Source organism: Choloepus didactylus, chromosome 7, assembly GCF_015220235.1.
Source record: "Choloepus didactylus isolate mChoDid1 chromosome 7, mChoDid1.pri, whole genome shotgun sequence".
Classification (NCBI taxonomy): Eukaryota; Metazoa; Chordata; class Mammalia; order Pilosa; family Megalonychidae; genus Choloepus; species Choloepus didactylus.
Window position 1 is genome coordinate 40324217 of NC_051313.1, and position 23745 is coordinate 40347961.

A 23745-nucleotide genomic window follows, 5' to 3' on the forward strand; every position below is an offset into this window, starting at 1 on the left:
TTAAAACTTCAACTTCTGTGTGAGACAAAGGGAAGAGATGTTTACTTGGTGCAGGATCTATATTTTCTGTAGCACACTATATAATTTAACTTGTACAGTTTATTCAAACACCAGAATTACATGGAACTTTGAATAGGAATTGAGATCTGGTAGGTTTCTACAGATTAGTGTGAAATCCTGATATATCCCAAAGTAATCTGGGGAGAGAATAAAAATGTATATTCAGGGATTCCCCCCCCCACCCCCCACCCCCCACTGTGGAACTGGGTAAAAAATGGGGAAATGTGGGACTTCCCCATCTGGGTTCTCACAAACATTGAGGACTACCAATTTAGTAGGCTGAACCCTGGATCTTGGGGCTTCCCCTTATGAAGCTTGTTACTGCGAAGGAGAGGCTAAGCATACCTATAATAGTGCCTAAGAGTCTTGCCCAGAGAACCTCTTTGTTGCTCAGATGTAGCCTCTCTCTCTCTCTAAGCCCATGCAGCAGGTAAACTCACTGCCCTCTCTGCTACATGGGACATGACTCCCAGGGGTGTAAATCTCCCTGAAAACATGGGGCATGACTCGGGATGAGCCTGGACCCGGCATCATGGGATTGAGAAAATCTTGAACAAAAGGGGGAAGAGAAATGAAACAAAATAAAGTTTCAGTGGCTGAGAGATTTCAAATGGAGTCGAGCAGTCACTCTGTAGGGCATTCTTATGTGCTATATAGATAGCCCTTTGTAGTTTTTAGTGTATTGGAATAGCTAGAAGGAAATAACCTGAAACTGTTGAACTGTAATCCAGTAGCCTTGATTCTTGGAGACAATGGTATAACTATGTAGCTTACATAGTATGACTGTGTGATTGTGAAAATCTTGTGGCTCACACTCCCTTTATCCAGTGTATGGACAGATAAGTAGAAAAATGGGACAAAAGTTAAATGGAAAATAGGGTGGGATAGTGAGGATGGAATGCTTTAGGTGCCTTACATATCTGATAAGGGCTTAATATCCCAGATATATAAAGAAATTCTAAATTCAACAACAAAAAGACAAGTAGCCCAATTTAAAAATGAGCATAAGACTTGAATAGACATTTCTCCAAAGAAGATAACAAATGGACAGTGAGCACATTAAAAGATGCAAAACAGCTTTAGCATTAGGGAAATACAAATCAATACCACAATGAGATGCCATTTCAGACACATTAGAATGGCTACTACTAAAAGAAAAACAGAATATAACAAGTGTTGGAGAGGATTGGAGAGCTAGGAACACTTGTTCATTGTTGGTAGGAATGTAAAATAGTGCAGCTGCTGTGGAAAACAGTTTGGTGGTTCCTCAGAAAGTTAAGTATTGAATTACCATTTAAGCCAGCAATCCCAATTCTAGGCGTATATCCACAAGAACCAAAAACAGGGACTCTTGAACAGAAATTTGCACACTAATGTTCATAGTGGCATTATTCACAATTGCCAAAAGATTAAAGCAACCCAAATGTCCATCAAGAGAAAATTGGATAAACAGTGTGATATATACTCACAGTGGAATATTATTTAGGTGTAAAAAGGAATGAGGTTCTGACACATGCAACAACATGAATGAAGCTTAAAGACATCATATTGAGTGAAATAAAGCCAGACACAAAAGCATAAATATCATGTGATCTCTTTATTATAAAATAATTAGGATATGCAAATTCATAGAATCAGAAACTAGAATACGATTTACCAGGGGCCAGGACGGAGGTAGTCAATGGGGAATTATGCTTAATGAGTACAGAGTTTCTGTTTGGGACGATGGAAAAATTTTGGTAATGAATGGCGATCATGGTAGCACAACCTTGTGAGTTTTATATTTGAATTGCTTAAAAGGGAAAATTTTAGTTTATATATGTTATCAGAATAACAATTTTAAAAATACATAGAACTGTGCAACTCAAAGAGTGAACCTTAATTTAAGGTATGGACTATAGTTAATAGTATAATTATAATAATATTGTTTCATCATTTGTAGCAAAGGTACCACATAGTGCGAAGAGTTAAAAATAGGGAACGCTTCATGTGTAGGGAGGAGGTATATGGGAACTCTGTACTTTCTGCATAAATCTTCTGTAAACCTAGAGTGGTTCTAATAATATAATGGAAATAAAGAAACATAAAACGTTTCAAGAGTAGTTTGAACAATGCTTGTTTTCCTCTCATCACATAACTTATGATACCAGAATTAACAGAGCAATCATCTTTTCTATGCCTTGGCAAATTATCTTTCTCCTTTATATTAAATTTGGATCAGTTTCCAATATTTTATGCTTTGGCATTTTCATTATTGTGAAAGATCTCCAAGAGCTGGGACATCTTCCTCCTTTTTGTCACAACCACTTTCCTCATTTATGTAGATAAGTTCAACTTCAGTAAGTTTCTCTGTCTGCATATCTAGATTCTATGGAACAGCAGCCAGGTCTGCATTCCCATTGTTATATAACTCCACTGAAGTTCAATCTGAATTTCACTTCCAGCATTATCAATTTTTGTTTCTTTGTTGCACTTTTATCTTCTTGGCCAAATTCCCTCTTTCAGTTACTGACTGCAAATTTTTATGTGGGTTTATAACTGGAAGGCAAGGAAATAATTTATTCTTAAATGTGAAAGATAGACTCTTACTCCATTTGTTGAAATTGAATAATGTTAATATATTGTTTGATTTCTTACAGGTGAATTGGTGCAGAGGTTGATTTCAAGATGCCATTAGTAAAAAGAAACATCGATCCTAGGCACTTGTGCCACACAGCACTGCCTAGAGGCATTAAGAATGAACTGGAATGCGTAACCAATATTTCTTTGGCAAATATAATTAGACAACTAAGTAGCCTAAGTAAGTATTTTATATTAATAAAAATATTACTCTCAAACAAGAATGTTATGCTTTAAAGGATTAAGAAAATATTATTGTGATTACTTTGGTGCAGGCAGGCAGCGGGGGGCGGGGGGCAGAAGCTGTAAGTATATCCTGAAAAGTGTAGTCATTCTTTAAGTGAATTTGAGTTTTATAATTTTGAAATTTGCAAAAAGTTTGAGGTATCTTAAACAAGTAAAATTCCAATAAGTAGTTAATTTATATATCTATTCAAACCTTTCTTTGAACTCTTAGGGTAGTAAGACTTTTCATACTTGAAAATAATTTATTCATATATAGAGTTTAGGAGTTTTTCAAAAGTAGTAAATATAGATGTTATTTCACTTTAAATATAAATGCTCTGTTTTATATATATATATATATATCTATATATATATATATCTATATATATATATATCTATATATATATATATCTATATATATATATATATATATATGAATGCCTGTAGTCATATAAATGTATGTACTTGTACGTACATTTGGTATGTACACCATTAATGTGTACCATAGATTCAGTAGCATTTGAGTACCCATTGTGTTATACAAAGCACCATGGAACAGTCTGGAAAATATTATGAGGACTGTTTCCCTTTCTGAATTTTTTCACTTTTGTTTAACATATTTTTATGACACATTCTCATATTCAGTATAACTACATGACTCTACTTGTTTTATTTGAATTTCTGGTTTATGTGGAATTTTTAGTCACTAAAGCAGAAACTTGCTTAACTTTCTTTAAGGGATATTTAAACAATTCTTATCATCACATCTGCTCCCCACTCCCCTCAAGAGAAAGAATTGGATAGACAGACATGCACATACTGGAAGCATTGTATTAATAGTGCTTCATAAAAAAAAGTTTTATAATTTTAAGAACTGAATTCACTTTTAGTTTCCTGAGGAAAAAAGATAAGGGACTCCTTTAAAATGCTTATTGTCCCATTTAAATAAATTTAAATAAATTTTGAGTGAAGAACGAGATCCAGCAAGAGAAAGCATCAAATCCTAACATTGGTAATCCTTGAGGAATACCTAGAAAAGTTCCTTAAATCTAAGCAAACAACCTTATTCTTCTTGAATTTACCTTTCAAAGTTCCTTCTTTTCTCTTCCTTAAACTTACCCCTATACCATTAAGTGCCCAGAATAATTTAATCAAGCAAATAAATTGACTCCAGCTGTATGTTTTCTGTGTTAGGGCTGACTATCCATAAAATAACCCTTTAATCCATTTAGAGTTCCAAATATATTGGGAAATAGATTAAATCTCCAAAAACTTATGGGCCTGTTTAACAAGATTTGAAGAGACATTGAATATATATCATCAATCATATCAATTAAAGAAACATTTTTTTAATTTTTTTTTTTTTTTTTTTTGTGAAAAATAGGAAAAGTTTGTACCCTGAAGCTAATTTATTAAGGTTTTTGATCACCCCCGCAGGTAACTGAAGTGTGTGATTGTGTGAAAGATGTTGACTCTTCCTAATCTCATTCCTTCTCCGGGCTTTGGATCAGAATGTTCCTGATCCCATTCTAACAGGAAGAATAACATGAGGATTAACTAGAATTTTAGCAGTCCCCCAAAATGTCAAAGGATTGAACGTTGGATATGTGGGAGGCAGTAGCACAAGCACCAATGAAACCAAATGTAGTAAATGTGTATGTGGTGGTAAAAGATGAAAAGTTTGGGTGGAATCAATCAATTACCTAAGTACAGAGGCATTTTTTAACAGAATTCAGTTGCAGATAATTTCAAAGGTAAAGAAAGTTTCAAGGCAATTCAAGGATGGTGAATTTTTTTTGTTTTTTAAATATAATCTTTGAAAATCTGAAACAGGATCATATTTAGCTGGTGAAAAAACATAATAAAAATAGATTCTCTTCTTCTGTTCAATCCATCCTACACACTGTGAACAGATTTATTGTCCTCAAGCCCAGATAGGATGACGACAGTTCCCTATTTAAATGCCTCTAAATGGCTCTACATTGCCTACCATGTAAAATAAAGCCTCTGTGATATGGTCACCACCTGCCATGCAAGCCAGGTTCCCACTATTTGATTTTACACAGTATGTTTTAGCCAAACTACTTATGGACTTCTGTGCATCCATGTGTTTACATAGGCAGCTTCCTCTGCCTAGAATAAGTTCTTTGGCCGTCTTTTATTTTAAAATTTTACTGTCTCAAGACTGCAAATCCACTTAACAATTACTCTTTCTTTTTCTCTAAGTTCACATAGTACTATTACCCATGCCTATCTTTTTGAGCTTTGATTTCTTTATACCTCGTTTTATTAATTTGTATAAATGACATGGATACCAATCAAACACAGGGTTTTCTCCTCGATGTGCATAACAGCCAGTCTATAATACTGGAGTTTCAAAGGGAGAAAGTTTATTGCTACACAAAGCAAGAACAGGTGGCCTATCAGCCTAAAATTTGTCTTCCTGAGTGTAAGGAATTTGGGGTTTTTATGGATTCAAACAAGGGGAGGTGGAGTTGTTATCATTACAATAACAAGTATAAACAACTATGATTTACAAAATGTAAAGGAGTGAAGTTAAGCTAAAGTAACCATTAAAGTAACAAGTATAAACTACAATACCATGTAAAGGAGTGGAAGGTAACGAATACAATAACAAGTTTAAACAACTGTATTACCATGTGAAGGAGTGAAACTGAGCCGAAATTAAGGAAAAATAACCACTACAATAGGAAGTATAAACACTGTAGTCAGCAGATACAATCCTCCCTCTTCTTTTTTGTTCATTTCTCAATCTTGAGAGATATGTGGGCGATGACCACTGTGACTTCTTCATGATGAAAAGGAATGTCAACCTAGGGGTTGGGGAAATGGAACTTTTAGGTTGCAGTTGTACGTATTCTTTAACCTCAAGTTTTGGCTGGAGTATTCATTCTTCCTCAGTAATTCTGTTACAGCAAGGCTGGAATAAGAGACAGAGACAAATTTTAAAGTATAATTTAAAATCTTTGCCTAACGATGGCAGAAATACAGTGGCTACGTGATCGTACCAGTGAAATACTGATCAAGCCCATCAAGCTTTTAATAAAGGTAGATTTGCTGCTGATGGTAAAGTTTTATGAGTACCTCCTTGAGTCCAGCATAGTCCTAAAGTGCATCTCCCTGTCCAACCTAAGGGCAACCGGGGCCATAAGTTGGTGCCACATAACCACTGAGTTCTGTTTGGAGCTACCCAGTAAACACAAAGTCCATTAAACCAATCTGTCCCAAACCAATCACTTTCTTGTAATATTATGGTTTGGAGACATTGTAATATTATGGTTTGGAGACAATCCCATTTTCCTTGTATTTGTAGGGATTATGTTGCTGGGTGTGGTTTCCTTGTTCCCAACAGAGAGGGGCTGTCTGGGTTAATCTGCTATACCCAAGTATTAACCATACCATGCCACTCCAAAGTTGTAAATGCCCCTCTTTTTCTCTAATTGTTAAATGTTCAGCCTTGTTGTCTAAATAGTTTGCATGTTGAATAGCTTTTTCTACTGTTACACCATAAGAAAAAGAAATTCAGTGTCCTGTGGTTTCCAAATTAATTGGCCATTTCTTTGGTTCTGCATTAGTTATGTCTATGGTATCTAGGGTCCCTTTTCGTTCTCATATCTTTTTGATTAATCTCTTTAGTTCTTTCCAGTCAGTTCCCTGGAGGGGTGATATCCACCCGGAAACACTAGATATAGGTAATTGGCTGCATACCCAACAATCTGATGGATTCATAGAATTTACAAAAGAGAGTGCCCATTGTAAAAAGACATTAATGTCCAACAATATGTCAGCTCCTTGAACTATACTATAGCAAGGATACAAGACAAGGATACAAGTCCAGAAATGCATGTTGAGAAGAACTGAATAGTTTTTATACAGTAATCTATCTATTGGCTACAAATGAGAGTGTTCTGCTCTTTAGGCAGCACATATGTCTAATAAAGTTTTGAATATAGTTAGGAGTATTCAAGCAAAAATAAATGCTAGAACACGTGGAACTTCAGATCTCCTAATACTTATCATTTCTTAACTGTTCTCTTGAAGATGTATTTTAAATCTTCTAGAGGTTCACTTAGATATCTGTCTGCTGGAAGTTTGTCAGCTTCCTCTTCTTTGAGGTCTCTGGCAGTTTGTTTTTCGGTATTTGCTCTGAAGGAGTCTAAGAGAGAAAGACTGGTTAGAGGGTGCTATTTTTACCCTACTATGGTGTATCCGTGGTTTCACTCCCATCATTCTGACAGAGGAGAGAGTGGTTAATAAAACTTCATAGGGACCTTCCCACTTTGTTTCTACCTGGGCTATCGGATGTTGATCTTTCCATTTTTTTTAAAAGAATTGGATCCCTGAGCTTAAAGTGAATAAGAGAACATCTATAGGAAAAGAAAGTCTAATTGAGGCATAACAGTGGATTGCCTCTAATGTGGCTCCTAGTGACTGAATACATCCCTTAGTTTCTAATTCTTGGACTTGTTCAGTCAGTGTATATACCACCTTGTTCAGGAATGGTCTCCCATACACCATTTCAAATGGGCTCAAAAAGAGCCTGCTTCTGGGTGCTACTCTTACCCACATCAAAGTCACTGAGAATACCTTGTCCCTTGAAAGATTAGTCTCTTGACAGAGTTTAGCTACCGTTTTCTTCAGGGTATGAGTTCGTCTTCTCAGTTTTCCCAGCAGATTGCATTCTCCAAGGTGCATGGCCTCTACCCATCCTGTAAATGTATCTATAAAAACAAGATATTTATAATTTCCACATGCTTTTGGCATAGCAGTAAAGTCTACTTGCCAGTCCTGACCTGGTGTTGTGCCTCTTGCTTCAACTCCTTTTATAGGGGGCAGAGATCTGGGTTTTGGACTGTTTTTAGCACAAGTTAGACAGTTTTGAGTTATTCTCTGAAGAGTTCTTTGCATCTTAGGCCCTATAATTTAATTTTTCAGCCACTGATACATCGCACCTCTTCCATAATGCATGTTTTGATGAAAGAAAGAACTCTTTCCATTAAGTGTTCAGAAATAAGAATTGCTCCATTTTTATTATAAATCCATACTTTGTTGGTTCTTTTATACGGAACGTTCGATTGAGGACTAGTATCTGAGTCAAAGCCCTACTGTTTTGCTCTCAATAGATCGTGGGTTGAATACTGAGGAGAGAATTTCTTTAGTCTTATGTTGGGTATCAGAGAAAGTACTAACAATGAGGATGGAGATTTCAATTTGGTAGCTGCTTTTGCTTCTAGATCTGCTATTCTATTACCTTTAACAGTCTATTTCTCCTTTTTGATAACTGCAGCAAGGTATTATGGCAACGTCTTCAGGCAACATTACTGCTTCTAATAAGGCTTATTTTATGTCTGCATGTTTAATTTCCTTTTTACCAGACGTTGAGTCCTTTTTCCATGCAGATGGCTCCATGAGCATGAACTATATTCAAAACGTACTTAGAGTCTGTGTATGTGTTTATTCACTGCCCTTGTCCCATATGTAAAGCTCTGGTAGTGCAATAAGCTCTGCCTATTGTGTAGATGTACCTGGTGAGAGGGACCCACTTTCCAGTACTGTTTGTAGAGTTACCATGGCATACCTGTCTTTTAAAATCCTTGATCCATGAAGCTTCTTCCATCAGTATACATTTCAATGTCTGGATATTCTGAAGATTGGTCAACTAAATCTGGATGGCTAGAATAAACTTCATCAATTATTTGTATACAATCATGCACAGGTTCCCCTTTCCCACTTAGGAGTAAGGTAGTCAGGTTTAAACTAGAAGAAGCTTTTAGGGTGATGTTCAGATTATCTAACAGAATAACTTGATTTTTAACTAATTGTATAGTGGTGAACTAGTATCCACCTTTCTTTTCTAACAGTGGAAGTACACAGTGGAGCCTGTGCACAGTGGTGGGTTGCCCTAGAGGGGATTTTTCAGCTTCTTTAAGAATGTAATAGGTGGCTGCTATAGCCCTTAGGCACACTGGCCATCCTTGGGTTGTCTGACTGTTTAGAAAAATAGGATATGGGATGTGTGGTTTTCCTAATTGTTGAGTAAGCACCCTTAACCCAATTCCTTGCCTCTCAAGTATGAAAAGGTAAAAATGCTTTCTTGGGTCTGGGAGCCCTAAGGCTGGGGCTGTTAAAAGTTCTCTTTTTTATTTTCTGGAAGACATTTTTACATTCTGTGGTCCAGTTTAGAGGTTCCTGCTCAGATCCTGTCAGGGCTTTATGTAAGGGTTTTGCTACGAGTCCAAAATTAGGTATCCAAATTCTACAGAATCCTGCCATTCCTAAGAATCCTCAAAGCTGCCTTGTAAGTGGCTCTGCTACTCGGGCTAAAGCTTCGCTCTAATCTGGCAATAGATTTCTCTGTCCTTTGGATAATTCAAAGCCTAAATATATTTCTGATGTTTGTGAAGTTTGAGCCTTTTTCTTTAAGACTTTTAACCTCAGTCTGCTAAGAAATACAGACTTTGAATATGTTCTTACCTGATGCTTTTCTGGAACGACTTGCAATTAAGATTTATCATCTACATACTGTAATAATACTCCTTCTTGTAATTGTAATTCCCTTGAATCTCTAGCTAAAGCTTCTTCAAATATTGTGGGAACATTTTTAAATCCTTGTGGAAGAACAGTCCACCAATATTGTTGTTTTATGTTAATAATGGAGTCTTCCCATTCAAAAGCATAAATTTCTTGAGATTCCGGATCAAGGTGTTGGCAAAAAAAGGCATCTTTTAAATTTAAGACTGTGAACAATCAGGTATCTCCAGATAATGTAGAGAGTAAAGTATATGGATTTGGAGCTATAGGATGGATGTCTTTTACAATCTGATTAGTAGCTTGGAGATCTTACACAAACTGGTATTCATTTAGGGTGCCTGGCTTTCATACCGGCAATATTGAAGTGTTTTATAGAGATTGATGAAGTTGTATTAATTTCAAGCTTCTACAGTGATGTTCAGATTATCTAACAGAATAACTTGATTTTTACCTAACTGTATAGTGGTGAACTAGTGTCCACCTTTCTTTTCTAACAGTGGAAGTACACAGTGGAGCCTGTGCATAGTAGTGGGTTGTCCTATAGGGGATTTTTCAAAATATCTGTATTAATGGAGCAATTCCTTCTCTGGATTCTAGTTTAAGTGGCTATTGTTTAACATGACGTATAGTACCTGGCTTTTGGAGTTCCCTTGAACTTGTCTTACTGTTTTTGAGCATCTCAGTTTTCTGTTAGCCCAGCCTCTGGTTTTACAGCTTTGAAGATTTCTTCTGGGATAGGGGTGATCTCCTTATCTCCCTCAGGGAATAGCAGTGCAGCTTGCAATGTACAAGCTTGTCCTGGAGGCACTTCTGTTGACAAACAATCTAGAGAAAACGTTATCTGGGCATTTAACTTGGTTAACAGGTCTCTTCCCAACAAGGGGAACTGGACATTCCAGTCTGTACAAGAAACTATGCTTTAAATTTCTTGTCCCAATTAGGCAGTCTAGCAGCTGGAAAAGAGGTTTATTCACTCTTTTACCAGGTACTCCTGTTAGAGTAGCTGATTGGTTGAAAATTGCATGAGGTTTTTTTATTTAATACTGAGTACGAGGCTCCTGTATCAACAAGAAAGTCAATTAATTGTTTTCTCACCTGTTTTGTCCCCAGAGGCTCCTGGTGGGAGATTGAGAGAAGTGGTGTTTCTACTAATAGAGCCCCTGGCCCCTTCATTCCAGATCGCTGTCTTCTGCATCTTCTGGTTGGGGCATCTGGAATTTGGTTCACTCAACTTACCTCAGGGTTTTTCCCTATGGATGGCTAGGGCAATCCCTCTTCTGGTGCCCTTCTCCCTGTCCTTGCAGTATGCACATTGGTTGGTTCCTAATTTCTTAAGAACTTCTCAAGTCCTTCAAGGGGGGTGCAGGGGTCTTACCTTCCTGTTGTTGTCTCATCCTGGTGGTTCTTGGCTCATTAGAGCCCGGAGAAGTGCCGTTTGCCTCTTAAGGTGTTGGTCCTCAAATGCTGCTTGCATTTGGAAGTACCAGTCTTCTTTAACTTTGTCCCTGTTGTTACAAACTTTGAAGGTGATTTTAACCAACTTAAAGATAGGCAATCCTAGTCCATTGTCAATTTTCTGTAGCTTTCTCCTTGTGTCAGGAAAACTCTGAGTAATAAAAGTCATATTTAAGTTTCTGGCATTCCCTGATCTTTCCAGATCTTTATCAGTGTACTGTCTTTAGGTAGTATAAATTCTTTCAAGGAAAGATGAGGGACTTTTCTTTTAGTTCTTGTTTTACTTCATTAATCTTTTATAATACAGTTTTTATAATGCTCTAATTTAGCCTGGTCACTAGCATTATTTGGATTCCATTCAGGATTCCTTACTAATACTGCTAAATTTGCTATAGTATGCACTGGGTTGCCAGGATTTTCTCATTTCTTGTCTGCTTTCTGCTTTGCCTTTTCTATTACCATTCTCTGTTTTTCTCCTGTTATCAAGGTATTTAACAAGGCCTGAATATCAGCCCAATTTGGGTTATAGGTTACAAACATCAAAGCAACTAAGGTTTCCATTTTCTTTGGGTCTTCTCTGTAGAGTGAGGTATTATTTTTCCAATGACATAAATCTGATGTAAAGAAAGGCATATGCACATATACAAATAATCTAATCTCAGGCCTCCCTGTTCGTCTATTCCTGTAGGCACTTGCTGGAGATGTAGGATTTTTGCTGGTGGCTCAGTTGCTGGTTTTAGAGAGCAACTCTTGCAGAATTGAGTACCGTGATGGGTACAGGTGGGGGAGACCGGTTCTTTCTCAGGTTCCTTTACTTCCAGTAAAGGGGACTACTGAGGAGGCATAGGGGAGCTTCCTCCTCTCCTGATCTACCGGACCCTTCTTTATAGATAGAGTGGAGGTGGAGCAAATGAAGGAGTTAATAAATGCTCTATTGGATCCTCCAGACTTGAATCAAGGAGGGCATTTTTCTATTCTCCACTAATCTTTAGAGGTAAAATTTTACATTTTCTCATTAACAATGACTGCTGAGAGAGACAAATAAAAGGATTGAACATATATCATCTTATCCCATTTCTGCTCTCCTTTGCAGAGCAACTCTAGCTGTAATATAGTGTTCTTTTCTATAGAACCATTCTCAGGCCATTTCTCTCCTGATTCTAAATTATACTGTGGCCAAACTGTGTTAAAGAAATAAACCATTTTTTGTTTTTTTTCATAAGCTTGTAACTAAAACCTTTCCAGTTTTTCAAAATACAGCTTAAAGGGCTACATTCAAGAATGCTATTAGAATTAGAATTTCCCATTTTAAAGAATTTCTGTAATCAGTAACTAATTAGGAACAATTGAACAATACAAATGCAATATCACCAATTAACAACTAAAACAGACACTTACTTAACAATGTATATTTAAACAACACACCAATTAACAACTAAAACACTTAACATTTATTATATATCTAAATAACATACTTATTAACAGTTAACAATCAGACAGAAACTAAACACTATATCTCTAGTACCAAATATATCCAATACTTCAAAATTCAGGAAGGGGCAGTGGTCAGAGTAAAGGAGATTGTTTTGGAAGTGGACCTGGGACTTTGAATTCTGGTTTAGGGCCTCGAACCCCTTACTGACCTTGAATCCTGGTCCAAGGGCCTTGAACCCTGATACTGACTTCCTGATTACTTTTCCTCGTTGGCCTACTCACCCAGTTAGACATCTGGATTTGGAACTGTTTCTCCCTTTGAAGCTTCAAGGTGCCAGTGAGCCTGGAGCACAGGCAGGGCAGGGAAAACACAATTGCTGAGCCTGTAGACTAACAGGATCTCGGTGGCCACAAGACTTCGATACCATGCTTCCCTGTCCTGCTGGGGCTCCTGAACTTCGGCCTGTTGGACTCTTTATTCCTTATGTTCCACTAGAGTCACCAAATTGATACCAATCAAACGGGGTTCTCTGCCCAATGCGCATAACAGCCAGTCTATGACACTGGGGTTTCAAAAGGAGAAAGTGTTTATTGCTAGAGGAAGCAAGGAGAACAGATGGCCTATTGGCCTAAAATCTGTCTTCCCAAGTCTGAGGAGTTTAGGGTTTTTATGGATTCAAACAAGGGGAGGTGGCATCGTTACCATTACAGTAACAAGTATAAAAACTGTAGTACCAGTAAAGGGGTAGAACTAAGCAAAAATAACCATTATAATAACAAATATAAATACTGTAGTCAGCAGTTACATCTCCTTAATAAATTGAAAGTGACTTCACAGCAGAGACATTGATCAATCTTGTATTCTCCCAAATTCCTAGTATAATCCATTGCACACTGTAGATACTTAATAAATTTTATTTACTGAATTAAGGAAGAAATATTGAGCCAGACTTGTCTAATCAAACCTACTTGTCTTTTTCAAACCAAATACTAATGTGTAATTTATAAAATGAAAGTATAATCAATTCACAATTAAATGAAACTTGCAGTTAAGACTGAAAATGTTATTTTATGGAGCATTTAACGAGTTTATCTTTCAGTGATAGACATGCCTTAACAGAAATTTTCAGGGACTATTTGGGGTAAAGCTTGATAGAGTAGTTAAAAAAAATATATATATATAGATTATTGCAGATCCTTCTTCCCCCTGTGGAAAAGGGAAATTAGGGCAAAATCTTTAGGAACAGAATTACATGATGGGTAGGGATACAGTGGATTATTGAGACTGTTTTAAAAGTGTGGTTTGATCTATGAAAGTTAGGGAAAGAAGAGTTGTACTTTTGCTTTCTTGTTATTGCTATTTACTCTTTTCAAAGGCTTCAGCTATTTTGTGTCTTGGGACACATTATCTTTATATATATTTTATTAGTCTATATGTATTTTGTTAGTCTAGTGAAATATTTTTTTTTTTTTTTCAAAGGTGTTAAGTGAAAAGGGATGGGGTGGTTACTAATCAGAGGATTAGGGTGGTCAACTGAGTTGTCTAAAGGACATCAAGATATCAGTTAAGAGTCTGATATGAAGTTTGATGTAAAAACAGCAAGTGAACAGGGTCCTGGCCTCTGGAGGACAAAAGGCCAGCAGGTTAACCAGAAGATAACAGACAATGGAAGAGGCAGGTAGGGGAAAAGACAGGCAGTTAATTTGAATGCTCTTGATGATCACACTAAATTTTTGCATTGCCTTTGAAATAGTTGAAGTATAAATTAAAGGACTATATATTTGAATTTGTTTTATGTATATCCCTTGTCTCTTTTGTTGGTTAGTTTTATCAGGTTAGGTATTGGTGATTAATCGCTAACATAACACTGTATTGTTTACATGTTTCTTCCTTGGGACAGCAATACAGGATTGTAATTTTGATGAGTCAAAACAAGAGTCTTAGATTTCCCATATGTTATATTAACCATATCATTTAAAGACATTTTAATGACTTTTTTTTTTGTAGTCTAGCACTGATTGTATCTAATGTAATATGACTTCATATAAAACTTAGAATTTATCAACAAAATATATGATAAGACCATAGTAATAACAAATGACTTTGGATAAAACATTTCTTAAATGAAATTAAAATGAATTTTGGTTCAAATATAGGTATCTTGTGTTAGGAATATTCCCAATATAGGATTTAGATTTAATATGATTTTTAAAGGGTGTTCATTTGTAATACTAACTCATTTTTTACATAACCCAAAGATGAAAATTTAATTACCTTTTTTTAAGTCTAATCAGCAAGCACATGGTCATATTGGAACTGTTTATTTTCCTTGACTGGTTAAGCAAATATCATGCATTGGGTTGACTTAAACAATGAGAATGTATTAGCTCACAGTTTTGAGGCTAAGAGAAAGTCCAAATCAAGGTGTAGTCAAGGTGATAAGGTGAAGCTTTCTTCCCTAAGATGGGGTTCTGGAGCTGTGCTGGTGATCCTTGATCTTTGGCTCCTCTATCACTTGAAATGCACATGGCGTCCTCTCCTGGCCTCTCCGCTCTCTTCTGGGTTCCACTGAATTTCAGCTTCTTGTTTCCCATGGCCTTTTCTCTGTCTGAATTTCATTTTGCTTTTAAAGGACTCCAGTAATAGGGTTCAGATCCATTCTGACTGAGGTGTGTCCCACCTTAACTGAAGTAACCTCATCAAAAGGTCCCACCTACAATGGGTTCATACCTACAGGAATGAATTAAATTTAAGAATGTGTTTTTCTGGGATACATACAGCTCCAAACCTTCACAGTAGCCAAATTCTGAAAACATAAATACATTGTGAAAATATAATTAAATTAGATTTTGCCTGCCTCATATTTGGAATCAGAAACCATATAGCCATTTTCTAAGCAGTTTGTATAGATTCAAAAGCAAAGAGAAGACCCACAAAAAACTGTTGAAAGGTGTAACAATTAATTCCGTGAAATTAAGCTGTAACAGTTTTCCCAGCTGCCATAGTTGAGAATGTGGAATTAAATTTAAAAAGCCTCCAGATAGCCAGAATAAATAAACCCATGCACTAAAGATCATGCCTAAAAAATAACCAATCGATCCCTCTCTTGAAGAGTGTTTACTTTTACTTTGATAGTTCAAATAGGTTTGATTACGTGGTTTCTAAACATTAATGCTTTAGAGCATTAAGAGCAGGTAGAGGTAGATAATAGAAGCAGGCATACACTGAAGCCAGCCAAAAGAGGAAGGTGTGACATAAGGGAAGACGCAACATAAAAACTGGAAAAATTTAAATGCAAATATTCTTATATATTCCAGGCCTGTTTTCTAGCTTAGGATAATAATTGATTTTCATAATGATCATGAGTCATCATGAAAAAGTTAAATTATGTTTGACTTTGTATTCCACTTAAGATGACAGGGAAGTTTAGAATACATTTTACAATTTCCATCCAGAATGGTTAAAATAATTTATGCATTAAATAATCATCTCTGAGTTACTTAGAAAACTTGGCCATCCAAAATGTTTCTGGTAAACTTCAGGGCTCAGCATGGCTTGGGGCTGGACATCCTCCTGGCAATGTACCTCCTAGTTTTTTATGAGATTTTTTTCCTAGTATAATACAGTTCTGTTTTGTAATAGATAATTACTGAAAACCTGGAATTCATTTTATATCCAATTTTTCTGCTATACTAAAATTCTTTCTCATTTTATCATTGCCTTACTTAACCACTGGGACTCCCAATAACCTGAGGGATCTTTTACCACCCTCTTTTCCCAAGACCTTCCTTTTGTTGGGTATGATCATTTCATGCTTCAAAGATGAGCTGATAAAGCCTACCTCTTGCTTTCAAACAAAGACAGATAGTTTGAGAGATAGACAGTTAACAAGCCAGATGGATAAGAAGGTAGATAGACAAATTGGATCAATAAGACAAATTAAATAGATTACCAGGTAGACAAAACTGAATACTTCGCTTTGTGATAAAGCTACCTGATTCTTGTCCCCCAAAAAGCATACCCCGTTTACGTGAAGAGCCTCCAATATTATCAATACAAAAATCATTCTGAAGAATATGAGCATGTATATACTGAGTATCTTACATTTTGGTTTACAGGAACTGAGAGAAGAGAGATAAGCATTAGCTGAAGTCCTTAGAGGAGGCTTGCTGAATGAAATGTGAATTGAATTTATTGAGACTTTAAGGAACAAAAGAATTTGGAAAGGTGGAGAGGAATTGGGAAAGCATTTCAACTTGCTTGAAGAATTTAGGCAAATGAGTAGAAGCAAATATATGTATATATGGGGGATTAAAGGGGATAAATGATACTGAATAAGTAGGATGGAGTCTGTTTATGGAGGACTTAGTGTTATGTGAGGGGATTTAGATTAAACATAGATAATAAGGAGGAGTTGTAGGTTCTTGAGTAGAGAAGTGGTATGATAAAAGTAAGATTAGTTACAATTCAGATCCATGCACAATCAATTTTACACTACAACGTTCATTCCTTTCACTTCTGTGAGAATAAAAGGGGAGTAGATTTGGAAAGTTAGGAGAATGAAAAGAATGGATGGGATATTTGTCTTAGCCACTGAAGTACTTTGGCACTTAAATTTGTGAAGAGAGATCATAAACTCTTTTTAAAAATCTATTAAAAAACTATGAACCCTTTCTCCAGAAAAATTATTTGCGTATAATTTCAGATGATATACAGACTGTAATTTAAGGGTCCCTGGATTAGACTAAACTCTTTTAGGGATGAAATTGTCTCTTTCATCTCTGAACCCGTAGCATTTGTATCCCTAACAATGAATAACTTATACCTGCCTTTTCTTCCATTTGGAATGCTTCCCTTATCTTCCAGAGAAACTATGTCTCTAAAAGTATCTCAAACACCAACCCACATACAAAAGTATTAAGTGTGTTGAAAGAAAAACTTCAACAACTTAAAAATTAGGATCTCCCAGCTTTATTAAACTATTCATGAATCAGGCAGTATCCAATCCAGAAGGTAGAAGGGAGCCCCAAAGAGTGGTAGAAAGGGTTTATATGGACAGGCTTATTATACAGGCTTAGAAATTACACAGCTAACATGGAGGTTACCAGTATAAATGAATCCATTGGCTCTATCAAAATATCATCTTTATTTGGCTAATGCCAAACCAGAGGGGCCAGGACACACAAGTATCTTCCATTCATTTTTATATCTCTGGGGTCTGTTACAATGTCTGGCACATTAGACATTTTTAGTCAATTTTGTTTAAAGGATAAATGTAAGTGAGTGAATGTACACAAAATTATCCTTTTTCTCTTAATTTATTATGGAGAGATTAAAGTTCTGATTTTTTTCTTATGGGTTATAAAATCTTCCAGGGGAGGAATTTTATGTTTTAATTTTTTGTATCTTCAGTAGATTGTATCATTTATATGGCACAAGGTGAGCCTTCAGTAAGTTTTTGTTGATTTAATTGATAATATGTTGACATGGTTTGAAAAAAAGACAGCATTACTCAAATATCAACTGCTGAGATTAAGGAATTCATTCAGGAAGTATTTTACTACTTCTCTGTCAAAGAAACTGTCTTGCTAGAGCTTTCAAATGAGTTAGATTTTTAACCCAGAGACTATATTTGTATTTAAATGTCTTGATTTAGGAGGATCACCATCAGTTTTTGTTTTTGTTTTTTGTTTTTTTAATATTCAAAGGTAATGAAAGTAATTGAGTCATCTTTATGTAATAAGAAAGTCTTTATTACTTTATACATTCTAAGTTCATTAGAATATTTTTCATTATAGGTCTTCTAAAACTTCTCCCTAGGCTATTTACTACCTAGAAATTTCTATTCTTTTTCTCTTTTTAAAATAGGATTCTTTTGGTTTATCCTTTTCAGTGAGAGGAATTATATGACTAGAGAACTACAGTGATTTTACATTTATGATAACTTATTTAGAAAATGGAACAAAAGGAAATTTAAAATATCTCCCATAAATTTTCAGAATCTATGTTTCAAGCATCTGAGGCAGGTCATCTACTAAGTCTATGAAGATTCATGCATTCTGCCACTTGGCCCAAGATTCAGTTCTTCTGTAGAATCTATGTATGAATGTTGATTTGGGATTAAAAGATATATTATTTCTTTATGCTTTTACATCATAATCTCTACCCCTCAACCAGTAGGTAGATATGGATAAAGTAAGTGGAATATTTCCATTTCAGACACAGATCACCCAGTAGAAAATGGTTGAGCCAAGATTTAAAGCCAGGTTTCTCAAGGTTTGTATTTCTTCCTCACCCTGTCACTACTGAGTTATTTTAGGCTAGGGTTTAATACTGAAAATAGATCTAAATAAAAGCCAGATTCAACAGGACAATGTTTTTAAATTCTAAATGTTTCAGTGTTTATCTCTGATCACACTAAACTTTATGGTATATATTTCACTTTTGCTTAGGTAAATATGCTGAAGATATATTTGGAGAATTATTCAATGAAGCACATAGTTTTTCCTTCAGAGTAAACTCATTGCAAGAACGTGTGGACCGTTTGTCTGTTAGTGTTACACAGCTTGATCCTAAAGAAGAAGAATGTAAGTTTATTCTTATTATATTTTCTTTCTCATATATGTTTTAACCTAGGTGAAATGGATATATTTTAAAACAGTATTAAACATAAATTTATCACAAATCTTTTTGCCCATGACCTTTCCTGTACTTGTTGTAAGAAATCAGTGACTTACATAAACACCATCATGCAGGCTCTCCTGGTTTTTCTTTTCTGTTCTTTTTTTTCTTTTTTATCTCTTTTTGAACAGTTAAAAGCACTTAATATTTTGACATAAAGAAAACATGTTAACCAACCCTTTTTTTCCTTTCTCGTTTCTCCCAATTTGTATACTTCGTCTTCAAGATAAAAATGATTTGAAAATTACCTGAAATCCTTATGTTTGATTCTGTAAGAATGTAATTCTTTTTAATATGCTTTTGTGTGTGTGTAAAATTGCTAAAGTCTGATCTAGTTACTTAGTTGAACGTTACTTCCTACTTTAATGTTTTTCCAAAAAAAAAAAACACAAATTGTCAGCCTGTAGGGTAGAAGTGTACTACACCAAGATATTAAACCAGAGATATCAGGTTCAAAAGCCACACTACAGGCTAAAATAATGGCAGAACCTTTACTAGTTAGAGCACATTTTATGCCTTGATAGAATATGTTGAATGCTGATATTTCCCAAATGCCTCTTTCTTTTTTTTTTTTTTACAAAAAGAAATGGAACTACTAAGAACATAATTTTAATCTATCCTAGAGAATCATTTAATGTGATATCCCTTTAACCTCTCTTCAAAATATTTGTTGTTGAATAACATCTTTAGTATAAATGCAAGTTATATGATAGATCTAAACTTGAACAATAAATATATTAAAGGATATCACTGGAAAAAGCAAAAAAAAAGAATGTAAAGATAGATGTCATTGTGATTGAACCATCTTCTTTTGATGTAATTTAATTTAGTGTGCAAGTAAGGAGAGGCAAATACTTACTATGCTGAGTTTCTACTGTATGCAAAAATATAAACCAAAATAGTCCTTTTATTAACAGCTTTATTGAGATATAATTCATATACCTTACAATTCACACATTTAAAGTGGAAGTGTACAATTCAGGTTTTTAGTATATTCACAGAGTTATGCAGTTATGACCACAATCAATTTTAGAACATTTTCATCACCCCAAAAAGAAACAGCCATGCCCCATTTCTCCCTCCCCCAAGCCCTGGCAATCACTAATCTACTTTCTTTCTCTACTGATTTACCTATTCCAGACATTCCATATGAATGAAGTCATACAATATGTGGTCATTTGTGATTGGCTTCTTTCACTTAGGATAATGTTTTCAAGGTTCATGCATGCTATAGCATATTTCAGTCTTCATTCCTTGTTACAGCTGAATAATTTTCCATTGTATGGATATAGCACATTTTGTGGTTCCATTCCATTTTGTGGTTAATGGACATTTGGGTTGTTTACACATCTTTGCTACTATGAATAATGCTGCTGTGAACATTCATGAACAATTTTTTGGTGTGGACATATGCTTTGATTTCTCTTGGGTATATATACATAGGAGTAGAATTGCTGGGTCATATGATAACTTGCTGTTTAATCTTTTGAGATTGCCAGACTGTTTTCCAAAGTGGCTATACTATTTTACATTCCCACTAAAGGGTTCCAATTTGTTATTATTTGTATTTTTTACAAATTTTCATGGACCTCATTGTGGTTTTGATTTGTGTTTCCCTGATTAAAAATGATGTGGAACATCTTTTCATATGCTTATTGACCATTTGTATATCTTCTTTGGAGAAATTTCTGTTCAGATCCTTTGCCCATTTTTAAATTGGGTTCCTTGTCTTTTTATTGTTGAGTTATAAGTGTTCTGTATATTTTCTGGATCCAAGTCCCTTATCAGATATATGATATTCAAATATTTTCTCCCGTTTTCTGGGTTGTCTTTCTTAGCTGTATCCTTTGAAGCACAAAACTTTTTAATTTTGACAAAGTCTAGTTTATCTATTTTATTTTGTCACTTAACGCTTGCTGTGTCATATCTAAGAAAGTTTTTCCCATTCCAGAGTCAAAAGATCTACTCTTGTATATTTTCTTCTAAGAGTTTTATAATTTTAGCTCCTTCATTTAAGTCTGTGATCCATGTTGAGTTAATTTTTGTGCAGAGTGTGAGAAAGAGGTCTGACTTCATTTTTTGGCATGTGGATCAGTACCATTATCTTGGCGCCCTTATTTAAAAAAGGAAAAAACAGAGTTTTTTAAACTAATAAAAATCCTTAATTTTGAACATGAATTATTTTATTCCCTTCTGTTTTCCTCCTTCCATTGGTGGTCAGTACATATCCAGAGATCACAGTATAACTATGTAAATTCAATACTTTAATTTTACTTGATTTATAAGGTTTTAAAATATTTTCTTGATGCTCTTTGCATAAGGTGATGTTAATAGTGTTGTGTTATCTAATCTTAGTTTAGAGGTTTTCTGGTGATGAATACTGTGAGGTGTGTTTTTTTTTTTAAATGGTGTTTTGGTTTGATGTTTGTTAATCAAAATAAATTGAATTGTTTCTTAAAATAAATGCAGTGTGTTTCAGTCATAAAAGTTAACTGTTCTAAAATATATAGTTTATTTTAAACTTAAGTTAAATTAAAGACATCAGATCAGTTTTTATCTTTAAAAATAACATGCACAACCCAGAACCCATGAATCTCAAAGACAATTGTATAAAAACGTAGCTTATGAGGGGTGACAATGGGTTTGGGAAAGCCATAAGGACCACACTCCACTTTGTCTAGTTTATGGATGGATGAGTAGAAAAATAGGGGAAGGAAACAAACAATCAAACAAACAGACAAAGGTACCCAGTGTTCTTTTTTACTTCAATTGCTCTTTTTCACTTTAATTATTATCCTTGTTATTTTTGTGTGTGTGCTAATGAAGGTGTCAGGGATTGATTTAGTTGATGAATGTACAACTATGTAATGGTACTGTGAACAATCAAGTGTACGATTTGTTTTGTATGACTGCGTGGTATGTGAATATATCTCAATAAAATGAAGATTTAAAAAAAAACAAAAAAGTCAAAAAATAATAAAAAATAATAAAAAAAAAGGAATGAAGTTCTGATGCATGCTACAATATGGATGAACCTTGAAGACATCATGTCGAGCGAAGTAAGCCACAAAGACAGATATTGTAATGATCTCCCATAAATGATATTTAGAATATACAAATTCATAGAGTCAGAAACTAGAATACAGGTTACCAGGGTCAGGGTGGGGGTAAGGAATGGAAAATTAATGCTTAATTGGTACAGAGTTTCTGTTTGGGGTAATGGAAAAGTTTTAGTAATGGATGGTGGTAGTGGTAACACAACATAGTGATATAATTAACACCAAAGAACTGCATATTTGAAAGGGTTAAAATGGAAAATTTTAGGTTATACATATATGTTAATTTAAAAATTTATGAACCATAGAACTAGACAACACAAACAGCAAACCCTAATGTAAACTATGGACTACAGTTAATAGTATAATTATAATAATACCAATCAATTTTAACAGAAGTACTACACTAATGCAAAACGTTAACAATAGGGAAAACTGTTTGGGTATGGGTAGTATGTGGGAACTCTGTACTTTCTGCACGGTTTTTCTGTAAACCTTCAACTTCTCTAATTAAAAGAAAAGTAAACATTAATACCACTTTCTTCATGACTGCATAAATATTGAAAATAATACATGTAGCATTTAACTACCATATGCTAGACAAATGGTGGTTACTTATCCTTCCTTATGTAATAGTGCTCATCTTCAAGTTCCACTTAAACAATTCTTATTAAACAATGTTCAATGTCTCTAAAAAAAAAAAAAAACATGCAAACTTTCTAGTCATTTTCTCAAAGTAAGAGCTGTTTGACAAATTTTTATTTTATCGGTATCCATTTATGCACATAATATTTTCAATATTTCTGTTTTTCTTTTTGCTTAGTTTTCTGAGCAAGAGTACAAGTAAAATTAGAGTACTAATTAATGATATTTGGAAAAATTATTTTTTAAATTAATTGAGATAATTCCTTGATAATCTTATTACCTTTAAATAAAAAATCAATGTCACCCCTCATCACCACCATAGCAGACAGTCACATGTGCCTCTTCTCACTTGTAAGCTGTCCCTTCTAGCAAACTCCTTAGGCAAAGAGAAGCTCTCCGGGTACAGGGACTGGAGGAGCTCAAGCACAACCCTTTTCTGGGGACGCTAATATCCATGCGGGTCACATGTGATTTGGAGATGCCCTGCTGGAGAAGTCAGAAAAGCAGCCAGCAGATCAAGAGCTAGAGACTTATTCCAGAATTAAAACTTTCCTTTTCTGAAACTGGCAGATGCTCATAGACAAAAAAAGTATTTGGAGGTTGATAATTGTGGTCAAAGTAGCACAGTAGGAAATAATTTCACTGGTCTTACATTTTTGTGTCCATCCTAGGTCCTGTTCTTTGCCCTTCCCTAGTTTTCTTTTCCAGAGTATGAGTTTCTATCATTCCCCTTAATTCCTCTGAAGAAGACTGAAAAATAAGCTTTTGTTCTTGTCCTCCCATTCTTACAGCACATACCACTTCTGATGTGATGACTGTTTTTGAGAAATGCTAACACTTCAAATTTATTTTGAACAGATAAATAACTGATCCTAGCATGAGACTTAATTTAACACTGAAAAAAGAATAATGTGTTTTATTTTTCAGAACTGATGAGAAGCTTAATCCTTATAAACAAATATACATATACACATACTTGTGTATTTACATATATACATGCATGCATGCTTTCAGTAA

The 23745-nt window shown here is 34.9% G+C and overlaps 1 protein-coding gene across 4 annotated transcripts in view; it reads left to right on the plus strand.

The window, feature by feature from the left end:
- Nucleotides 1–23745, plus strand: part of WASF1 (WASP family member 1) — a 103287-nt gene that overhangs the window by 68270 nt on the left and 11272 nt on the right. For all 4 annotated transcript variants that reach the window (XM_037844396.1, XM_037844398.1, XM_037844395.1 and 1 more), the window contains 2 exons: nucleotides 2700–2860; nucleotides 18799–18933. In XM_037844396.1, coding sequence (XP_037700324.1) covers nucleotides 2728–2860; nucleotides 18799–18933 — 268 coding nt within the window. In that variant the 5' untranslated portion in view covers nucleotides 2700–2727. The remainder of the gene's footprint in view (nucleotides 1–2699; nucleotides 2861–18798; nucleotides 18934–23745) is intronic.